Consider the following 24,630-nt stretch of genomic DNA (forward strand, 5'->3'; position numbering starts at 1 on the left):
CCAGTAACCATGATATGGACTCAACCATACACTTGGGGCCTAAGGCTAAGTAACAAAACCAGATCTTCAAGGTTTTATAAAAGGACAGCTGTCTAATTTCTGGAAATAATGTTCCAGAGGACAAGTGCCATGACATTAAAGGCTGTCTTCCTGGGCCCTGGACACTATGTAAATCAACCAACCAACCATTCAATACAATTCAATCAATCCTCTTCATGAGGAAATGATCAACCATCCTAGATGTAACCTAACACTGGGCATTTATTTGCACGCCATACAATATGTGTTTACGATTATTCCAATACCGTTGAGAAATATTCTCTCTCTCTCTCTCTCTCTCTCTCTCTCTCTCTCTCTCTCTCTCTCTCTCTCTCTCTCTCTCTCTCTCTCTCTTGCAATGAACACGTGGCTGAACTCTTTAGTTTAAATGTACAAAGAGAGATCAGAATCTTAAAATCATTCCTAAGGAAAAATTTCTTGACAGTTAGAATAATTAATTAGTGGAACGACTTGCCTTCAGAAGTTGTGGGCTCTCCAACACTTGAGGGTTTTAAGAAAAGAGTGGACAACTATTTGTCTGAAATGGTTTTTCTGCCTGAGAAGGGGTTTGGACTAGAAAACCTCCAAGGTCCTTTTCAACGCTGTTATTCTATTATTCTGTTCCAATGTTAATACTAAATAAAAATAACCGAATGTTTACTGTCCTTAAACAGCATACCTAAGAGCTAAAAGTGCAACTGGGTCAAATTGTCTTACCCAGGAACGTCATCTTCAGCAGATAGGCCAATTTCTTTAGGCCCCACTATATAACAGTCCATAAACTCCAAAGAATACTAACGTTGGTACAATTTATTGTCAGCAGTTCTTGAAGGCAAATACAAAGCAAATCCCATATGAGTTAAGATTGTGTCCTTGTGGAAAAGGGTCTATTGAATCAATTGTCCATGTCTTGCTGTATTGCATTTTTGTAAGGATGCAAAAAAAAAAATCACTCTTTACTTAACAAACTAGTGGGACATTTCTTATTTAGTCTGTGTACAATGTGAACAATATGATTTAGATTCAGTTTCTATTAATATGCCTAACTTCTGCTATGCTGCTTGTAAAATCATATACATTTTGATGCCTTGATGATGAGATATTCTAATTTGTGTACCGTTACTTTGTTGAATTTAGCCAATAACCATTAGCAGTATTAATACAATAAGAATACTCAGATTACGGAATGGGGAATAAAACATGAAGTCTGAGTATGATATTCTTGGATAAAGATAGTTCATTTTATATTTTTAGTATATTAATTACACCAATCGTGATTAAAAAAAACCTTTTCATGTGCACAAACTCTATACGGGTGGCGCCTAGGAGTAGAGCCTTCTCTGTGATGGGCCCAACCCTCTGGAATGACCTCCCCCCTGACATCAGAACTACCACCGACTTCCGCTCCTTCCGACAAAAACTAAAGACTCACCTGTTTCGATTAGCCGGCCTGGCCCACTCATAGTTTTATCTTACCTCCTGGCAGATATTTTAATTGGGGAATTTCATGGGTAATTACTTTAAATTCAATTTTTTGGGGTATTTTTAGGGGTTGTTTTTAAATACTGCTTTTAATGCTTTACTTGATGGTACAGTTTTATATAGCCTCCTCCATTTATGTATTTATGTATTTATTGATATGCATCCTATTTGTGTTTTAGCCTGACTGTACACCGCCCCGAGTCCCTTTTGGGAGAGGGGGCGGTCTAGAAATACGAAATAAAGTAAAGTAAAGTAAAGTAAAGTATTGCTTCTTAGGGTTAACATTTAATAAATTATGCCAAATAACTTTATCATATCTATGGGATGCAACAATGACATAACAGCTGTAAAAATGATTTGTCACTTTGCTAAAAATGATGACAGGATGGAGAATTTTTTGAAAGCATTCTTATTGGGAGGAGATCTAATGAGAAGAACATTGAAATAAAATTGTCATAAAACAATTCTATTTTAAAGAAGAGCCATTTATGGTGAAAATGGCTAATTTGAATGTTTGGCACACATTATTGGCTTGTAGCCTGCCCTTTATTTTTAGATAACGTTGAATTGCAAGCTTAATTCCAGAGATCTTATGTCTCCTGTCTTTGCAACTAAGAGTAAATTTATATGCTGACATCTGCTTTGAATAGTTTCATGTCAGGAGAGCTAAGAGAGGTGAACCAGGTCACAATGGATGTTTTGTGGGAAGGCATGTTGGCAGTAATACATTCTCGCCATATGACAATAGCTATCACACGGAGCCATTTAAATGGTTTCTGTCTCATGTAATCTCACAGTTAAAAGCCCCTAAAGATATTAAGTCCAACCTTCTGTTAATACATGGAAATTCTTGCAGCTTACATTTCTGGAGGTTGTAACTTGTAATGCATCTCTTACATTCTGCATATCTATCAAATATTATTAAACCTGAGAATCTTCTTACTTCTTACATGTCTTACTGAATACCTAACATTATCTTCTAATACAAGCAATTGAATACATTTATCTGGAGGAATGCTATCATAAAAAGATAAATACTGGTACATGTGTCCTTCTGAAAGAATAAGCAGTATAATCCCATCTGGATGTGTCTTTTATGATCTGACAATAGGCTATGCTGATTAGTCCAAAACGTCTGGAAGCCAAATGTTTTGTTATCCTTCTAGCAGAAGAGAGTCACTTCACAACAATTGGCTGGTTTAAAAAGTTAAGTAGGGTCTGAGCAGATATTTTATTAAAAGCCATCAAGGAATTCCCAGGTTATATATTCCAGAAGAAAGAAATACAACTCTTTTGGGTACTCTTGCTAAGAAAACTGTATGTCCATGAGGTCACAAAGAATAAAATTATACTCAGATGACATTTGACTTTTATCTTTTAATATACATTGTTTGTTTGTTTGTTTTGATGTCTTTGAGCCAGCAGTCTTGGCAATTGCTTGGACATTGCAATTTAAATGAATGCAAATCCCATCTCTGTCACTGTCTGATGCAACTTTTCTGACTATATGAGAATATTCAGTTAACAACCATATTTCACTGTAGTGTGAAAAATCTTATTGGTTTTGGCAACGGAGTTGAGCTAGCAAGAAACAAGACCTGCCTAAAAAGATATGTGCTCTGCAATTAAAAGTTTATTTGGTGAATAGTCTGTCTTTCACGTTTTACAACCTTTGTAAACTAATGTGCTGTGACTGAGATGGATTTTGTAATCCACCAAGTTGTAAAAACAGACACAGTGAAAACTTTGAAGGACTTACTGTTGTGTGGAAATTCATCCAACTATTCAACAATGTGGGACAGAACCAAATGTTTTGGCATGGCTTATTTCATCGAATTCAGTTGGGCTTAATATACCAGTCTGTGTTACTCTTCAGTTAGAAATTTGCTTTGTAAAATATGGTTATGATGTGTTTGGACAACATGTGATGTAAGTCAAGCAGAGTATGCTGATACTGTGCTCCAGTTGTTTCAAGTAGCTGCTATCTGCCTGGAACAATGCTGCCAGCTTGTATTGTGCATTGCCAATGAGTATCCACCAGGTTTGGTTAAACAAGTCCAAGAGATTCCACCTGGTTTTATTTGCATTAACATCTCTAAATCAGGGAAGAGTTCTTCTAATACTCTTTATTTTTATGGTTTTTTCCCCCAAAACAATATTTCAGAATTCATTTGTTATTTTGTGTGTACTTTTCATGTAAGTGTTTCAAATGTTATTGGATTTTTTTCTCCTTCTACTTCCATATGCCAATTTCTTTTCATGCTGACCTTCAAGCAGCTCACAACCAGATGAAGCAAGTTTGATGATCTGATTCCAGAGTTAGAAAAACAAACAAGTAATTGCAGATTTGATATGGATGCTATATTGCAGGGGTGTCAAACTCAAGGCCCAATTAATTGAAATACCCGTGCCAGGTAAAATAAGGTGTTCTTTATACATTTTCACTAAGTGGATTGCTGTGAACCTTTTGCCCCCATTTTAGAAAATGAGACTTAAAAGCCTTCCTAAATAAAATTTCCACGAAGGCCAATCACTTCCCTGATCTAGTCATGTTGAACATCCCAGTGACCAAGGAAATATCCTCTTTTACTGCTGATGAAATGACCAGTGCAGGTAAACTTCTATTCTGCTTTTCCTCCAAGAATTCAAGGCTGCTTATGCAAGAATCTCCATTTTATCCCCATAATAGATACATTGGGCTAAGAACCAATTTCTGGCCCAAATCACGCCATATAATTCCACAGCTCAAGGATGAAACAGAACCTGGTTCTAGCACTATCACCACTATTTCTCAGTAGCTGGATTCATGTATCTCTCATTATCTCTTGAAATATCTAGTGGTTAGGAGGAGTAATATAGAGGTCAAATGAAATGACATCTTGGCAGGAATAATATATATCATGTGGCATAAAGTTAAATCAAACTGTTTAGAAAATGGGATGAAAGAAAAAGAGAAGTTCTCACTATTCTAATTCGCTGCAGGCCAATTTATTTCAGAAGGTTTCACTAAATATATTTCAACAGATGCTTTTTGATCCCCAATCTTCGGTATTTCTCAGAAAAATGGGAGCAGATTCTTGGGATTCTGAAGATTGTCTCATTAATTTAGTACTAATTGATGTAGCAACACTTTGAAACTGTAAGAATTGGGTTCATCCAATGGAACATATAAGGTTATTAGAGCTCTAATTTTCTAAGGACTCTTGGATGGAATCAAAATGGATGAGATTAAACATTTATCTGTCTTCTAAGAAGCAGCAATCAAGGAAATATTTTAGGGTCTTCAAGTGACATTCCTCCACTCTGAAGGTTTAGCACCTTATGATCACCAAAAGGCTGTTATCAAAAGAGGAATGAACATTGCCTCGATTTGTTTAGTTTCTTGTTTCTTGTCCCCTTCTTGACATGATCAAGGAGGATTCTCCTTGTTAACTCTTTTCTTCTTTTATTGATCTTTGTTTTCCAATCCTTTCATTTTTTTTTAAAAAAAAGACTATGTATGTGTGTTTTACTCCAACATGGCAAATATATCAGAAATGAGCACAAGCGGTTTCCTGTCTTAAAACCAGTTATTAACAAGTTATTAACAAGCCAATCATTTTAGCAGCTAAAAGTGTATGGATTACCAGGTCATATCAGATATGGCAACTTCCACGGTCCGCAAAATAGATCCTCTGTTTTGATATCATAAATTTATTGTTAATAAAATCAGAGTATGCCAAAGTGGATAGAGATGTATTTGAAGATTAGAAGAGTTCAAGCATAAGAATGGATGCATTTTAAATGCTTTTGGAGAATATAGCTTGTGATGTTAAGCAAACAACCAAGCTCGAAAAGAATCTGCCCAAATTGCGTAGAAAAAAAAGGCAATCATAGAGATAACATCACTATGAATATAAGTTTTATATATATTTATATACAAATGCCAGCTTTGTAGCATTATAGCTATGAATAAAATTCTCTTTTAACCACAAGAAAGCTATACTGGATTTGGTTAGGTCGGTGATTCTCTACAAAAGTTATATTTTTACCAGTTTAATGGTCCAGAATGAGAGTCTGTCTTTGCATGTCTATGTTACCCCTTTTCAAGAAAAACACACACATTACAACTGTGCTATACAATAAGATAAATGTTGCTTAAATTTAATTATCAAAATGCTTCATCAGATGACAAATGTGAAAATTCAAATGCCCATAAAATCTTTAGATGCTCAGAAGCAGACTCAATGAAGTCATCTGAGGTATTTTGGTGTTTATTCAGTTCTTTTGGAAATCTTGGTGTGCTTCAATATCAGAAGCAATATGTTTCTTGTCTGTTTGCAGGAGGGCATGTCAGCAGATTTTAAAGTATTTTTATTATTATGAATCCAAATATATACATCTCCGCATAGGGAACATTATTACTGAAATAAAGATTCTGCTGATTTAGAACAATCATGAACATTATTTGTATTAATTATTTATATCCCACTGTTTCATTATCTTGAAAGCTTATCTCAAAATCAGTCCATATATCAACACATCCTTTTACTTAAGGACTTTGTATTGAAAATTAACCATTTAAAGAATACTTGTACCCTGACATTCCAATGGTATGCATCCATTCAGGACCAGAATAGTTCAGAATTAAATATAAAAGAGCATTACGTTATATAATTTTACAAACATGTTTGTCTTTTTTTAAAAAATGACCAAAATTTGAGAAAAAACAGGAAAATCTTAGAAAAAACATGGAGGAATTTGATTACAACTGCACTAATTATAAGATATGCTAAAAAATTAATAAATTATCTACAGTATTGTTTGGCTTTAGAAAGCAACAAGCAACACATTTGGTTCAATAGTTTAATCCCTTATCATAGAGTTATCAAGTTGTCTTTGGATTGTTTTGATGAACACAGATCTGAATAGAAAGGAGAACAGGCAGAGAAGAGGTTTTAAAATGGAGCCTACAGAGAGCCTCCATCTGGAAGAAAAAGAAGACCCATATAAAGTGTAAAATTGAGAAGAAGCAACAAATCCTTCATCCTGTGACTCATTACTTATGAGTATAAAAATAGGTGACATTAGATTGAAAGACAACAGTGCTTGCCTATTTTTCTTTCATCCAGTGATGGGTCAGTGCCTACAATTAATCTCCAACCCAAAAAGTAATGGCACATAGAACAGGTTGTGATAGGCACACATTATCATCACACATATGATTGCATACCCCATTCATCCATAACTTCTGACTGTGTACATCTTCTTTTGTAAGAAGGATATACACTACAGGGAGAGCCAAATTTGTTATGGGTGACTCTAATTTAACTGCTACCACTATAAGAAAGTATCAAGATTCCAATGGGTTTCAGGGTACATTAACTTAAGGCCCATGCAAATTTTTCTGTGCTAAAGCTCCTAAGGCCATTTCTGAAGAACAAATGTGTGATGAAAAATGGGAAAGGTTTTAAATCTCACACTTAACTACATTTCACATTCAAGCTTTTGCTATTCCCTTTTTTCATCTGTTTTCAAAGTTTAAGAATGGATTTCTGTGACTTAAGATTGTTCAAATTGAGCACACACCCCTGAAAGTAAGTTCCACTGAAATTGGTGGGACTTGCTTTTAAACCAATATGTTAACAAATTAAAACGTAAAAGCTGAACGCTGATTGGAAATCAGGAAGATCTTCAGAAAAATAAAAATAAAAAATGAAATTCCTACTTGGATCAGTTTATCGTTTTCCTAGTTTAATCAGAATAATTGCTGGATGATGCTTTCTGAGCAAGGTTTTTTTTTTGTTCTCTTTCCTTAAAAAATTCCACTTTATTAGTGTACCTGATATATCCTTCTTATGGTCCCTTTTGCAGAAAAGTCACTTCTATTGTGCTTAAAACATTCCAGATATTTTTGTTCCTCTTGGCTTCTACTACGTGCAGCATTGTTACCAAACACGACACTTTTTCACAGGATCCATGTAATCTTTCTCAGTACATTGAAAGGCTTCAGAAAATTCCAGGTTGTTCTGCAGTGATCCCAGAACCCTTTAGAGCAAAGAAAAAACAAAAAGACACAACTTGGTACTGCTGGATCTATTTGAAAGATCAACATTTAAGAAGAAAAAAATATCATGCTGGCTTTCTTCCATTTTCTAAAAGTTAGGACTTTTAGCACATGTATCACAAATTAACTTTCATTTCTATTATTTCATATGCAGCACTGAGCACAATTTAAGTCCTGATGACATTTCTGATGCCTGAGCACAAATCGTATATTGGACACCTGATTATAAAATACATCCAAATTGAAAGGAAACTGCCCTTGTAGACTAAGACAGGCACTAGGGATTGCAACATAACTGGCTGGGAAAAAAGTGGACATATGTTCCAAGTTAGATAGAATTAGATGTGATCTTTCCCAACTTGTCATAATGCTGCCAATAATAGGATAAAGATCTGCTCCAAATGGAATCTAATCTGGAAACACTCCAGATTAAGAGAGTTTTTTTTAATGATGCCAGCTTCAAAATTTTCATGCTGTTTTCATGAAACATTTCATTACATAATGAAGCATGAATAAAACAAAATGATTCACTTTCAAAATTGATATAAAACAGAACAAACATTTTGTCCAGTTCTGAAATTTTGTTGATGGCTCATGTATGATAAACATATTGTCTATCATGAGACCATTTAATTGAATAGAACTGAAAATACTGCTTTTCAAATAGTGTGGAGTCTGTTGTTATGGGTCGACTTTTCAAACAGTCAGTTTGTACTAGCTGAGAAAATGTTAAAGTTATTTAAATATGATAGCCTAAATTCCATCACATCTCTTTCTCTCTCCCCCAACTCCTATAAAAGGTAAAGGTTTCCCTCACACATATAGTATGTGCTAGTCATTCCCGACTCTAGGGGGCGGTGCTCATCTCTGTTTCAAAGCCAAAGAGCCAGCGGTATCTCCGTGGTCATGTGGCCGGCATGACTAAATGCCGAAGGTGCACGGAACACTGTTACCTTCCCAGGTCGTTCCTATTTTTTCTACTTGCATTTTTACATGCTTTCGAACTGCTAGGTTGGCAGAAGCTGGGACAAGTAATGGGAGCTCACTCCGTTATGCGGCACTAGGGATTCGAACTGCCGAACTGCCAACCTTTCTGATCGATAAGCTCAGCGCCTTAGCTACTGAGCCACCCAAAACTTTATTTGGACAGGGACTTACATGGTATATTCTCTTTGTGTGTGCTGATGCTATTCAAAAAAGTCAATATGGTAGCTGTACAGCAGTGACGTGCAGTCAGGTGAGGCAAGTGAGGCACAGCCTCACCACTCTCATCATGAAAAAAAAAGTAAAAGGAAAAAGCTGAGCTAGTTGCTGCCTCACCGTGGATGACTCTGCTTAACCTCACTGGTGCTCTCCCTCCCCAAGTGTAGTGACTTCCTCCCCAGGCCCCCATTCATTTCTCTCTCTCTCACACACAGCTGGATAAAACTATATAAAAATCTAGCCCAGCTTCACTGATTACAAGTTTGAAAAGGCAACGTGGCTCCACCTGCAATCAAACTACACTTGGGGAGGGAGAGCACAAGCGAGCACTGAGGAGACCACAGGAGGAGGCAGGAAGCCAGGCAAAGAGCCATGCTGTAGTACACACACTTCCCCCCAGCCTCTTTCTTTTGGAAGGCTTAGCTCGGCTCCCCTCCGGCTTCTCTGCCTCTCCTCTCACCCCAGCCTGCCAGCAGGAGGTGGTGGGTGGGCTTTATTGTGTTCCAGGCATTTCCCACCCAGACAGCAGGCTGCATTTGCAATGGTAGAGGTGTTTGGGAAAGGCAGCAGGGGAATGGGGGGGGGGGGGAGATGGCAGAGGAGCTGCTTTCAAGCCACTGGAAAAGATATCCAATCCAACTTTTGTGGGGTGGTGGTGTTTGTTTGAGAGTGAGTGAGAGAGGGAAGGGGTAGGAGAGATAGTCCAATCCAACTTGTGTGTGTGTGTGTGTGTGTGTGTGTGTGTGTGTGTTTGAGAGAGGGGGAGGAAGGGAGAGAGGGAGGAAGGAGGGGAAGGAGAAGAAAAAGAAAAAGAAAGAAGGAGCAAAGGAGAAAAACAAATGCTGTCGCTTTAAATTGGAACTGAGCATGCCTGGCTGTGGAATTCTGGGAGTTGAAGTCCACAAGTCTAAAAATATTTGAAACCCAGCACTGTGTCAGTGCCTCACCAGTCATAAACCTCACCACACGTCACTGCTGTACAGTTGCTAGTCATCGTCATCATAATCATCATCATAATCATCATTATTACTATTCCTCCCTCCCTTCAGGATGTCCTTGTCTATTGCTACTAGTAGAATGGTACTGGCTGTACTAGAGAGGAGGGAGCACTTGGGGGATTATGTCTGCTTGATTAAGTGCACTGGGAATGCAAATTTTTCCAGGAATAAGGAGGGGAGGAGGAAACTAGCCAATATTGAATGAGGAAGGGGAAAAAAGAAAGAAAGAAGAAAAAACAACATTGTGTTGCTACAAAGCATGAAGACAAGGGACATACTTTGATTTGCACATAAATAATAGTGTTGTTTTTAAAGGTTCGCTTGAACACTTACCTGAATTTGCCAGGGCTGTGTACATCAGTTTTAATAGAATTGACAGCATATTCTGGCCTGTATGTCCCACACCATATCTTTGAAAACAAAACAAAAAAAGTTTGCAGAAAATATGATTTCATTGAAGTTGCTTCCTTAATTTTTCTGAGGCCAAAGCTGTGACATGGAATAGGAAATTGCGACAGTTTGTGGAATATTAATAAAGTAGTTGATCTATACAAGCAGCTTACCCCATGGCTAGTATGAGTTGCCGATCATTTCTTGAAGCAGGGATGCATAACAACGTCCTCTGTCTGCCTTCAGACCACTAGGAAAGCAACCTTGCCCATCTGTTCTTCTTACTCATCAGAAGTTGAATGTTTCAAGTTATGACAGCTCAAATGGCACAGTCTGGTTTACCTGCTGTGCATCTCATTGTAAAGTGCCCTCCCCTCCAGTTCCCTTTCCTCCATAGCCATTTATCTTTTCCAAGTTTGCCAGTGTAATGATGAAAACTTAGTCTTGTTTTTTTTAAATAAACTCACTGATGAAGCTATGGACTTGAAACGGACAGGAATTCTGCCATTTTGTTATTCTGCCCCAAGCAGTGGTGGGATTCAAATAATTTAACAACCGGTTCTCTGCCCTAATAACTAGCTGGGTAGGCATGGCTTGGTGGTCATGTGACTGGGTGGCCATGGCCAACTCATCCTCACTCACATCGATGGGCCTTAGCTGTTAAAATGTAATAAGGATTAACTGGAGAGGCAGTTTCTGTAAGCAGGGCAATAAAGATTAGGCTAGAAAAACATCAGAATGTTTCCTTCCTGCTTTCCTTACAGGATTAGCCCTGTAAAGTGGAAAAAACCAAAAGGAGATTTCTTCCAACAACTGGTTCTCCGAACTGCTTAGAAAATTAACAACCGATTCTCCTGAATATGTGCGAACTGGCTGAATCCCACCGCTGGTCCCAAGGGACTTGAATGCTGTCAGAGCAGTGATCAATCCCCTTCCCTGCAGGGGAACCCACCAGTTATGGACTATTGGAACTTCAGTACACCTAGGAAACATCACTCTGGCCAAAGTGAAGGAAAGGACTGAAATCTGCAAAGGGATATCCTAAGCCGGCTTCATTTTCAGCTGGTTTATGGACAGGAATCAAGCTGCTTAAATCTGCAATGCGGAAAAGTTCTTAGACAACTTCTAGATGCAAAGTGCTCTAAAAACAAAGTAGAGGGTCACAGGCAAGTTGGTTTCCTTGGCTCACCTCTTTGGCTCACCTCCAGAATGCATTCATTCACAGAGTAGTGATTAACTTAATCTGACAGGCCACACACCTCTCGGTCTGACGGCCATGAAGGCAGTCTCCTTAGCAATCCTGCCAGTTCATATTAGAAGGAGAAGAGCCAGCCCACTGTTTGCAACTTAACTGTGAAATTGTAACTCAAAATAATTCGCAAAGCTTTCAATCAAGCCCAAGCATAATACCTGTGCAAAATTCAGAAAGAATAGTTGTTTATGGTTCAGGTCAAGCCCAGGAAGCCGTTTCTCTTCTCCATTCTTCTGTACATAAGACTCATAGGCCTAACAAATAAAGAGAGAAGGGAAAGACTTTACTGTTTTGAAACAAGACAATACAAGTAAGCTAGTGGTGGGTTCCAGTAGCCGCTACTGCTGGTTCGCTCAGGGAAGCTTTGCGCACACTTGATGTGCTCTGCACACGCTTGGTCCGCGCTGCACATGCATGCACAATACAACAAAAATTGCTCTGCGCATGCACAGAAGCCAAAAACAAGATGGCTGTATCTATCACAACTGGGAGAAGCGGTTCGGGGGCGTGGCAGGCCTAGGTCACTGCTGGTTCCAGTGACTCAGGCCGCCAAGCTACTACCAGTTCAGCCGAACCGGTCCAAACTGGTAGGAACCCACCACTGAAGTAAGCATCTCTGAATTCAGCTCCCAGGTAAATATACATTGCAAAAAAGTCTAAAAGGTCTGAGTAATCATAGGAATCAAGGGAATTTCATTGATGTACCAATGCCCACTTAATAAACAGAAAAGGAGAGAATTGGTGCATCGTACGGTGATCACTAGCTTTTCTTTTTAAAATGTCTTACTTCCCTTCCTTTAAAATTGTGGGCAAGTTGAGTTCAGGAACTCTTCCTGCCATGCTTGATTAGTATGATGAGAGGCAAATGTAAGACAGGAAAGACACCATTCATACATTCCTTGTTTCAATAGATCAGAGTTAAAGTGGTAAACCAACTTTGTCAGCGCTTTTTTAAAAAATGTTGCTTGCATTGCCAGCTCGTTTTGGTACACAAACATATTCAAACATACATACTGGACACTGATAGATAATGTGGCCAGAAGAAAATGCCACAGGAGTATTTCCTTAATGCTTTTAATATATCAAATGGCCATTTCTCCAAACTCCATTTCTATCTATGCTTGTTTCAAAATCCTTTGGAAATTTCATTCTGAAAGGTAGTGTTCTTCTAAAAGGCCCATCCTGTCTGGTTCCAATAGTTGAATAAAATGTTAAAACCTTCTTCTTATCATCTTAATGTCCATCGTGAATACCATCCCTCTAATATTAATAAGATCGTGGAACACCTTGCTCACTGAGGCTGTTGTATGTGAACTATTTGCCAGATTAAACACTAAAGGACTGATGGTAAAACTCCTACCCAACATAATACACCTGGAAGTCACACTCTCAAGATAATTATATTGTGAGTCTTAGAAAGTTTGCCTCCCTCATTCTCAATTTGGCATGCTACATAAAATATAAAGTGGTTTCAATCTATTCTAAAATGTCAGTTTCTTCTACTTGGCAATGAAATTTGTGTACTGTGGAGCTCTGCCACAACTTTTATGCCCATCAGATTTTTTTTCAGATCAGCTCACACTTCTAATATATTGAAATTTGGATTCCATCATCTAAACTTTGTCTTCCCAATTTGATCCCCCAGCCTATGATGAATCGTAATGAGAAAGAATACAACTCTAAGCATATCAGTTTGTCACCTGGTAGAATGTGATGTCCACAACTCCTTCGATAAAGTATAAATGTAAATGTATACTTAAATGTAAAAGCAAGTACATTAAATGAATGTGTGAATGAACTCATATATTTTACCACTAGTAAAAATTGCCTATAGGAATCACTTTGCACTAGTATGAAATATACAATTAATAAGGCAAAAAAATATAACCTTTAGGTATTTTATTATGGTAAAACTCATCATGGCTTACTGATTTAAAAATTCATGTAAAAATAAAAGAGTTTTAATCTCTCTATATGGATAAAACAGTGTGATCCTTGCTGGAATGTACTTTGCCCTAGACATTTGGTTAACTTGATAATATGTAGACATTTAATTAAGATTTTAAAAGCAATATCAGGCAGGAATTATTTTTTCCATTACTACTATTCCATTTCCATTTCTAGGAAATTTTACACCATTTAGAACTTCATCAAATGATATTTCAGTAAATTAACTCCCAATAGTTTGCCTAATTCACTATAACATATTATTTATAACCTCAAATCTACTGATTACTTTTTACAAGTAACAACTCTGAATTGTATGCTTAATTCTGTAAGCAGCCTACCAGCTTTTAAAAATTAAGAAACAAGAGCATGATGGAATGTTGAGAAGATGCTTAGTGAAACAATGGAGTAATGTATCTTTGAGGGCCCATTAAACACATGCAAATTCATTCTTAGCAGATTTGCAGAATACTATCTTTCTTATCCTGGCTGGGGATGATGAATCTATTACAACATTTAAGGAGGGCAACTGACTGAGGAAGCAAGTGCAGAATTCCCATTTCACAGTGTATTGTATGCAGAACTTGCACAACTATACAATGAAAATAATGGTGACATGTATCAGAGGTGAAGAGCTTCTGAAAGATATGGAAAAAAAAGAGAGGAAGAGAGAAAAGTTGGAAACAGAGCAAAATTGAGGGACACGATCACCAACTATGCATTAAAATGATGTATATAAGTTTATATGGAGGAAAAAAAACTTTAGGGGTTTAATAAACCAGACCTGTGTCAAAGAAGTACCATTGGAAGCCTGTATTTCAATGAATATATTCTGAATATATAGAAATAATCATTTAAGTTGTGAAGAAAGAGAACGTAGCCATTTCTCACCCTGTATGCTTGTCTAATACCACCATTATCAGCAATATTTTCACCAAGAGTATTGATTCCACTGAGCTGAAAGGAAAAAAAAATGAAGATATGAAAACTGACATGGCTTTCTTTTTTAAAATATTATTTTCTTTCACTATCTAACTAACTAAAAATGATCAAGTTCCAAAAAGAATAATGAATACCTTCAAGGTTAAAATGGAATAAAAATTATGAAATCTAAAGGGAAATGTTTCATTATTGATTTTTATGAAAGGGATCCCACATAAAAAGGAAGGTCTGTAACATGATCTATTGCACACCAGGTTCAAATTCTCCATAACATGTATATTTTCCTTCTCCCCATATTCCATTTTCTATAAAAAATTGGTCCTTTGCTTGCACAAAATATATAGATCTCAAGCTGAATTTTGGGAAATGGCTATTATGATTCTTGAAGTCCATCACCAGCAATTTCCATAAGGATATGTGGTTACTGTGCATCCACAATGAAGGAGTTTGAAATTCAAAATAAAAACTCTACTTAAGTGCAGAGATTGACATTTATAGGCTGCTAATGGAATGAAAATGATGGAACTTAACATTGTTGCCTTGAGAATACATATTTGTTGCATTGACATATTCCTATAATAAAAGACCCCAACTCTTAAGAGCATATAAGCATAAATAATTGATCAATATTTTCTTCTGTAGGGAAAACAGTATAGTTGTGTAATATGTTTAGATGAAGTGAAATTCCAGGTAACCGAAATGAATAGCCCTTATTTTATTGAACTGCTGATACTTTGATTCTCTACTAATCTGAAAGGTAAGCCTTTTTAGTAATAAAAGGGAGGCATAAAGGTGAGCTTATGATAGAAAGCAGATAAGGCTTTTCTGTATATGAAAGTAGGGGTAGGATTTGATTCTTGCTTGCTGGAGTCTTTTGTGTGTAGAAGGGGGAAAATCGGGGGAAAGATTTTTTTAAAAAATAAAAATATATTAAGCCAATTTTGGACTTACTCTTCATGTTTTGTGAGAAAATTGTAGAAAATGATGTCTCTGATTTTTATCCACAATTGCAAAACAAAACAAGATGAACAGATCAGAGCTTGCACACAGTCCTAGGACTCTCTTTGTTGCCCATGTTAGCAAAATTTTCTTTTTTCCATTTTTTCCAACGTTACGTTACAGAGAAGCTTGAAAAATTTATATTTAATTAATCACAGCATGTTTGGGAGCTAAACCTGGTGGTACATTTTTCAAATTTGAACCCCACATTTGACCTGTTTAAAACTTTAAAAGCCTCCAAGGTGGAATAGACTTAAAATCAAAATGCCTGAACACTTTCGTATTTTTAAATTACAGCTGCATTATATATAATAAATTCTTTAAAATACATCCTATCTACATGTAACACATAAAAATACGTATTTTAAATCTTATTACCTTTTTAAAAAAATCTATGAACATTAGACAATAATGGTGTCTGGACAGAAATGTCCAGTTATGCCAGTTAACCAAAAACCAAAGTTAAGTTAGGCTAACAAATAAGGATCAAACTAGTTTAAAAAAAAAACCACAGTTGCAATAAAACAGGAGTTCTACAGTTCCGATAAATCTTTTGTTCATTTAAAAGCAAACAAGCTTCCATCTTCTCCTTTCAGGAATGTGAGCTGATAAGGGCAGAAGAACTTGAAACTAAAAGTTTGGATTGTGTCTGTATGTGTGTATCGATGCATATTTCAGATTTGTATGCCAATCTCCCTGACAATCACAGCCTGCATCAGTTTAATATTATGTCCAAACCAGAGTCCATTCTTCTATCTTATCTTTGAATTCTAGCAGATGAACTTTTAGAAGTGACAACCATCCAAATGTTGAACTTATCTTTCAGGAAACAAATTTGAGAATCAATTTGAAAGGTGACACAAATGTTTAGATTTACTGAACAGAAATTCATTCTTCCAAGAACTGTTTCCCTAATTATATATGCTTTGTTGCATAATGAAATAAAAGGGCACATCCAAAATACACGTGATAAATTTTGTATTTAAAAAAACCCACATACGTTTTGTCCACCAGCTAGATCCCATGAAAAATTCCCATACTGACGTATCATGCACTGAGATTGACTTTTAAAATTGCTTGCAGATTCTTGAGTCCACCAGTCTACGAGGTCCCCTTCTGCATTAAAATTTCTACCTGAAATAACATATAAATAAATGAAATATGAATAAATAACAATTAGAAAGAGATAGATAATAAAAATGGCATTGCATCACAGTTAAATATGCCAAGAGTGTAAGGTTTCTTTTAGAAAACTTTCCTAAAGAGTTCAAGGTAAGATCCAATATATGCAAAGTAGGAATAGCTGTGCAGGTAGATCTCAATTTATGTTCACATTTGGGACCAGAATGTCTTTCGCTAAGTGATGGGTTGTTAAGTGAGTTATTATGTGACCCTACCCAATTTTGCAACCTATTTTGCCATTGTTCTTACACAGATATGGCTTTTCTCATTGCCTTTGCTTCTTGGAAGCCAAGTGAAAAGGTCACAAGTGGTGATCACATGACTGCAGGATGCTCTGAACTTCATACTTGCAAGCCGCTTGCCAAACACCCGATTCATGATCATGTGACCATAGGAATGCTACGATGGTCATAAGTATGAGGACCTGTCACAGGTCACTTTTTTCAGCACAGTTGTAACTTCAAAGAGATGGTCATAAGTTGAGCACTACCTCCATGGGCTGTGCCTTGTGCCACATCCTTTTTCTATATTAAAAAAGTAACTTATTTTCTGTCCTGCTGCACCCATTGTCAAGTTCACCTTGCATCAATAAATATATTCCAGCTTGGAAAAGGAGGAAAAATTACACGGAAAACGTATTAGGAAAAAGGTATCTATTCCTATCTATAATGAAACCAATATGAAAAATCTGCGTAGTAATAAGGTGACATAAGACCCACTCTTTTGCATTTGTGTTGTGAAATTACCCTCAGGTACATAAAGAACAGAAATGGCAGTGCAACATCATCATGGGTTTTGCCCACCAAGGATGTTTATGGGCATTTCCTTTTGAACTACCAGAACAACACCTAGTTCCCATGTATATTATCATTCTGACTTATTGTCAAAGTATTCAGCCAGCATGCCTTTCAGTGATGCAACATATATCCAAGTATCTAATAGTAGTTAACTAATTCTGTTGTTAAGAGAATGAGTGATGCTTTCACCCTTTCCAAGAGTCCACAGATTTGAAACATAGAATATTTATCCTTACATTGGTTTAATCTTATCCCAGGGAATTTTCAAGCTTCAGATAGAAGAGTATTTGGATTAACTAGTCTCCCCTAAACTTCCATCTGCTTGCACATCTAATGACTGGCAGAAATGGCCTTCTGCTGGTTTCCCATTGCTTCATAAAAAAGTATCATGCAATGCTAGGATTAAATATGGCTAAATATGTCAATTTTTATATTAACTCTATCTCTGGCCAGATGTAAACCCAGGTAGTCCTCACTTATTGACCATTCTTTCAGTGACCATTCAAAGTTACGACAATGCTGAAAAGGGAGACTTATGACCAGTCCTTAAAATTGTGATCACTGCAGTATCTCCAGTTATGTGATAGGAATTCAGACGGTTGACAACTGGTACATAGTGATGATGGTGCAGTATCCCATGGTCACAGCATCACCATTCGCAACCTTCATAGCTGGCTTCCAATATACAAAGTCAATGGGAAAGCCAGCAGGAAGTCGCACGTTATGGCTATGTGATTTCACATTTAATGACCCACAGTGACTCACTTAATGGCTGCAGCCAGAATGGATATTGTAAGTTGGCATGATCACATGTTACCTCATTTACTAATTGTGCCACTTAATGATGGAGTTTCCAGTCCCAATTGCCATTAGTAAGGTATAAGTGTCTGGATGCATATTTAGATGTATAGGGATATATGAATGACAGGACTTACATTTCAATTCCTTTATTATGAATTCCTAACTGCAACCAATGACCTTGATATGATGTTTTGTATAGCAATAGCAATATCACTTAGGCTTATATGCCGCTTCAGAGAGCCCTCTCTAAGCGGTTTACAGTCAGCATATTGCTCCCAACAATCTGAGTCCTCATTTTACCAACATCAAAAGGATGGAAGGCTGAATCAACCTTAAGCCAGTGAGGATCAAACCCCTGGCAGTCAACAGAACTAGCCTGCAGCAATACTGCATTCTAACCACCGCACCACCACATAAGCCCTCTTATGTTAGCTGAGTGGCATTTTAATATAATGAAAGGGTTTCCAAGAATCATGGGCCTGGTAATTTGTTTCTTTGTTGCTCATTTGGCAGGCAAAAGGGAAATCCATACGAGTAGACACGATATAATAATAGGCAAAGTTAACACTGTAATGTAGCATGATGGTTAAGATGTTGGATCAGGCATAGGGACATTCTAGTTTACCCTCATCCACTGAAACTCCTTTGGAGCAAGTTATTATTTCTTAGTCTAATTTACCATATAGGCTAGTTGTGGGGATAGAATGTAGGAAGATAAAATGAGTTTCAATTTGGGAGGAAAATGGCAGGATATAAATCCGATCACTCAATCACTCACTTACACAACTGATGAACTTTTTTCCCTCTAGTGCAAATGTTACTGGAAAAAAAAGCAACATTTCCCCCTTGAATCCATAATGTACAACATTTATGAAATTGTGTTTGGGTTGTTGCTCTTTTTGGTCTTACCATTGTCATCAAAGCCATGGGTGATTTCATGTCCAATGACCATGCCGATTCCACCAAAATTCAGGGACTTAGGCTGTGATGCACTAAAGAAGGGTGGCTGCAAAATCCCTGCAGGAAAAACTATACAGAAAGATGAGACCAGGGATTTCAGTGTTAATATCCTGTATGCCTGCAGAACTTTAAAGCAGAATAAATTTCAGCAAGGAAATAACTGGAGATCAAATTCAGTTATTGCTCTTTTTGCATTGTGCTTACATCCATCTGAAAGTCATTTTCATTATAGCAAGATATAAATGTATAATGGCTTGCTCTTGATCCTGTCAATTGCTACGTATGTCACCTAACAGGACCTAGAAATTAAAGATGGCATAAGGAATACTGTTAACAAAGAAAGAACATTGCTACTCAACTACTATTTTGCCCAAATTTTGTCTAAGGAGAGGACTGAACAATGGAAAGAAGGGTTGAAGGAGAAGGATTATATTTCAGTTTAATAGATACACAGTGATCTTGAATGACTTTATATATGTAGAGCAAACACATTATGTTATAATATGAAGTGATTTGCCAGTGATTTGAGGATATTTGGAAAATGAGTGCAGTACTAAAGACTAGAGAAGGTTAAATATTGTCCCTGTCTTCAAAACAGGGGGCAAATAAAATAGCAATAGCACTTAGACTTATATACCACTTCACAGTGCTTTGCAGCCCTCTCTAAGCAGTCTACAGAGTCAACCTATTGCCCCAACAATCTGGGTCCTCATTTTTCCGACCTCGGAAGGATGGAAGACTGAGTCAACCTTGAGCCTGGTGAGATTCAAACTGCCAAATTGCAGGCAGCTGGCAGTCAGCAGAAGTAGCTTGCAGTACTGCATTCTAACCACTGCGCCACCAAGGCTCTAAGGATCTACAGACTATAAGTATGACAATGAGACTAGATCATTGAATACTAGAAGATTCTATGGCGTATTATAAAGCAACCAATCTATAAGCTCTCTGAAAACAAGATTGTGCTTAATAAACATCCAAAGCAAGAGAAATCTACAAAAAGATTTTAACTGCCTATAATTTAGTGAATGTCAGATTAAGTGGAACTATTTCAGATAGGACACACTCCCCCTCCAAATAATAGACAAGTCTCTTGCATCTACATTTGTGGTTAGTTATGTCACTTACGTAATGATGCCACAATAAACATTTAGGTCAATTTACAATCACTTGCTCAATTATGTTATTAAGCAAATCACCACATAATGCAATATTCAATTTAATGGATATTTGGAAGTAACAGACACTTGTTCCCTCAACTGAGCTATTAAAACTTGATTTATAATTTCATTGTTAAGTAGGCAATGTGTGTTAAATCTGCTTTTTAAGCAGGTAGTTTATGAACATAATATATCTTGATTTTAGCTGTGAACATAATATATCCTGATTTTAGCTGTGAACATAATATATCTTGATTTTAGCAAAGCATTTGACAGAGCATTTCATACTTAATTAGTCATACTAATTAAGTATGAAATAAAGAGCAAAACACCATAGCAGACACTGCTCATTATTGGCTCCTTATCAAATGTGAATGAGAAATTGTTATTCCATAGTGTTCAATATTTTTAATGGAATTGGAAGAAGAGGAGGGAATGCTTATGAAGATGAAACAAAACTAGGAATGAGACCTAATATTCTCAACAGCAGAAACAAAATTCAAAACAATCTTAATAAATTAGAGAACTCTAACTGAGAGTTACAGTATGTATCTTTTAAACGAAAACACATTCATTATAAAATATCACAAGCATAACTTCTGATTTAACTGGTACTTTAGGTATGACTGCAAAGTTTAAATGATGTGGTAAGTTATATGCCACATTTGTGGCTCTGATACATAAAAGTGTATATGAATAAAGTACCGTATTTTTCAGAGTATAAGACGCACCGGAGTATAAGATGCAGCAAAGGTTTGAAGAGGAAATTTTTTTTTAAAAAAAGTTTTCGCACTCTGCAAACCTCCCAAAAAGGGCCCATTTCCCCCCCCCCAAAAAGGGTATGAATAGCCCTTAGGAGGCTTGTAGAGTGCTCTGGTGGGGGGGAGATGAGCAAAACATGACCCATTTTTCACGAAAATGAGCCGGTTTTTTTGTCAAAAAAAGTGCATGGATAGCATTTAGGAAGCTTATAGAGTGCTGCTGGGGGCTGGGGTGGGGGGTAAAAAAACAGGCTGTTTTTCACTCATTTCTGCTTTCCCCAGCCCCCAGGAGCTCTCTGAAAGCCTTTTACAGGCTCTGCATGGCCATTTTGGTGAAGTGGGTGGAGCTTCAGGAGGCAAAAAATGCTGTATTCAGTGTATAAGATGCACCCAGATTTTCAGCCTCTTTTTTGAGGGAAAAAGCTGCGTCTTATACTCCAAAAATACGGTATGTTTTCAATCCATGGGAATTGTTTTTAAAATCTCCCATCTTTCTCCACTCTGAAGACTTTGAAAATACTCTTTACAGACTGAAGTGAGGTATGAAATTTTAGTATTGCCTCTGTAATGAATTTACTATGGCAAAATTTAATTTCACTCAAGTAAAAGTCCATTTATGGAATTTTCTCATCTTCTGTTTTTCTTTTCAGCTTCCTTCAAAAGAAATTATAAGGATACATTTGGGTGAAATGGATAATTCTTTCTCCCTCCCCCCCTAGTGCCACTGGTGAAAATAGTTCTTTTCAGTTGACAAATTGGTATTAAATTCTAATTTTCAAGTTCTTGATGTCGCACTAGTGAGGTAATTTTGGATAAGACACCCATCCCTAATTTCTTTTTAGAAACTGCTCATTGGCTTATAAAAGACATTTTACAATTTTCATGATATCTTTGAAGATTGAGGTAATAACATCAATCAGTGTGATTATATAAAAGCATTAGCTCTTCTAAATTTGTTTCATTAAAATAGGGCTAAACAAACTCAAAACATTCAGAGATTCGGTTGCTGAAATGGGAGTAGCAATATCATTAGTTTTCAACATTTTTTTTACATACAAAGAAGTTGGAAATAGTCTGAATACTATTAAGCTCCCAACTCTCCTGCATAAAGCAGCTTCTAGATTTTCAGTTCCATTTTCATTTGGGAATGTTATTTTTCTACAATTTTTTTTAAACGCTGCCTTTAGGCTAAAAAGGATTGCCTTCCTCTAACATGAGAAATGAAACCAATGTTCTTGGAAAGGTCTCTCCCTTCCAATTGTTTTTTTTTCCCTCTGTTGAATCTATCAGGTTGATATTTCACAATTTCCAAAGGAAAACAGAATTAAATAGACATTTCCTTTCCAACCCAGACCTTTAAAGCAAGTGGCCAATTAAATCACAAAAGAGGGAAAGGTTATAAAACCACCTCAGATAAGAACTGCATTCTACATAGCAAGATATGGAGCTTCTGGTTAAAAAACATGAGATGTCCAAAAAGCATGTAATAATATCTGAGTTTCAGTATAGAAAGTATAAATGAGCAGATAGAAAGGGGATAAATTCCAAATCCTGACCCAATCATGATCCATATGAAGCTGGGATTTGATAGGAGGTTAAATATAACTTTCTCCTTCCTAAGTGATTAGACCAGCTTCTTCCAAGCCTCCTCATGTGCTTGATTGGGTGCAATTGTAGACAGACCATCTGGAGGGTAGCAGATAGGAAAGGCTAGATTAAGCAATTTTCACTTACCAATTTGATTTCTGCTAGCTGAATAAAATGCATTGACAACAGCAGCTCCACTTATCCATCTGCAGAAAAATTAATTAATGCATGAAAACGTTAAAGTTGACATCCAGGGGAGGAGGAAACCCAATAGATTTTAATTCCTCTAAATCTGGATATTATTTTTAAAAAACCATATAAATGGCATACTTCTGGCGACTGAAAGAAAAACCACGACAAGGCTTCAGCTTTGCATAGCATTTTATTTGCTAGTGGGCTTGTTTGTTAGCTTGGCTGGGATGTTAGATTGGATCAATTTGCAGAAAATTTTTCAATTTTTTTTCACTGAGATGAAATAAACCACAAGCTAATGTTTATGATGTAAGCCTGCAATGAACCTTGAGCTCTTCTGTTTTTCCTAAGGCACTCCTGCATATATGCAGTAACCATATAAATCTGTTAGCTTTCCATTACCGGTAAAACTCAAAAAATTAAAATATCGTGCAAAAGTTCATTTATTTCAGTAATGCAACTTAAAAGGTGAAACTAATATATGAGATAGACTCATTACATGCAAAGCAAGATAGTTCAAGCCGTGATTTGTCATAATTGTGATGATTATGGCGTACAGCTCATGAAAACCCCAAATCCATCATCTCAGAAAATTAGTATATTACGTGCAATCAATAAAACAAGGATTGTACATAGAACAATATCAGACCTCTGAAAAGTATAAGCATGCATATGTACTCAGTACTTGGTTTGGGCTTCTTTTGCAGCAATTACTGCCTCAATGCAGCATGGCATGGAAGCTATCATCCTGTGGCACTGCTGAGATGTTATGGAAGACCAGGATGCTTCAATAGCTGCCTTCAGTTCTTCTGCATTGTTCTCATGCCTCTCATCTTTCTCTTGGCAATGCCCCATAGATTCTCTACAGGGTTCAGGTCAGACAAGTTTTCTGGTCAATCAAGCACAGTAATCCCATGGTCATTGAACCAGGTTTTGGTGCTTTTGGCAGCGTGGGCAGCTGCCAGGTCCTGCTGGAAAATTAAGTCAACATCTCCATAAAGCTTGTCTGCAGAAGGAAACATGAAGTGCTCCAAAATCTCCTGGTAGATGGCTGGGTTGACCCTGGACTTAATGAAGCACAGTGAACCAACACCAGCAGATGATATGGCTCCCCAAATCAACATAGACTGTGGAAACTTCACACTGGACTTCAAGAATCTTGCAGTGTGTGCCTCTCCATTCTTCCTCCATACTCTGGGTCCTTGGTTTCCAAATGAGATGCAAAAGTTGCACTCGTCAGAAAAGAGGACTTTGGACCACTGAGCAACAGACCAGGTCTGTTTTTCTTTAGCCCAGGTAAGAAGCTTCTGACATTGTTTGTTGTTCAGGAGTGGCTTGACAAGAGGAATACAACATTTGAAGCCCATGTCCAGGATCCATCTCTGTGTGGTGGCTCTTGATGCACTGACTCCAGCCTCAGTCCACTCCTTGTGAAAGTCCCCAACACTTTTGAATGGCCTTTTCCTGACAATCCTTTCAAGGTTGCAGTCATCCCTGCTGCTTGTACACCTTTTTCTTCCACACTTTTCCCTTCCACATAACTTTCTATTAATGTGCTTTGATACAGCACTTTGGGAACATACAACTTCTTTTGCAATTACTTTTTGAGGCTTTCCATATAACTTTCTTTTAATGTGCGTTGATACAGCACTTTGGGAACATACAACTTCTTTTGCAATTACATTTTGAGGCTTTCCCTCCTTATGGAGTGTGTCAATGATGGTTTTCTACACAACTGTCAGGTCAGCAGTCTTTCCCATGATTGTGATTCCTACTGAACCACACTGAGAGACCATTTAAAGGCTCAGGAACCTTTTGCAGATGTTATGGCTTAATTAGCTGATTAGAGTAGGACACTTTGAGCCTAGAATATTGTATCTTTTCACAATATTCTA

At 37.0% G+C, this 24,630-nt stretch overlaps 1 protein-coding gene across 4 annotated transcripts in view; it reads right to left on the reverse strand.

The window, feature by feature from the left end:
- Positions 1-5,636: 5,636 nt before the first annotated feature.
- Positions 5,637-24,630, reverse strand: part of MME (membrane metalloendopeptidase) — a 91,559-nt gene continuing 72,565 nt past the window's right edge. For all 4 annotated transcript variants that reach the window (XM_081955305.1, XM_081955304.1, XM_081955306.1 and 1 more), the window contains exons 17-23: positions 22,691-22,749; positions 18,988-19,107; positions 16,299-16,432; positions 14,249-14,314; positions 11,569-11,664; positions 10,102-10,178; positions 5,637-7,548 (exon numbers count right to left, since the gene is read on the reverse strand). In XM_081955305.1, coding sequence (XP_081811431.1) covers positions 7,449-7,548; positions 10,102-10,178; positions 11,569-11,664; positions 14,249-14,314; positions 16,299-16,432; positions 18,988-19,107; positions 22,691-22,749 — 652 coding nt within the window. In that variant the 3' untranslated portion in view covers positions 5,637-7,448. The remainder of the gene's footprint in view (positions 7,549-10,101; positions 10,179-11,568; positions 11,665-14,248; positions 14,315-16,298; positions 16,433-18,987; positions 19,108-22,690; positions 22,750-24,630) is intronic.

This window comes from Natrix helvetica (assembly GCF_964273705.1).
Source record: "Natrix helvetica genome assembly, chromosome: 5".
NCBI lineage: Eukaryota > Metazoa > Chordata > Lepidosauria > Squamata > Natricidae > Natrix > Natrix helvetica.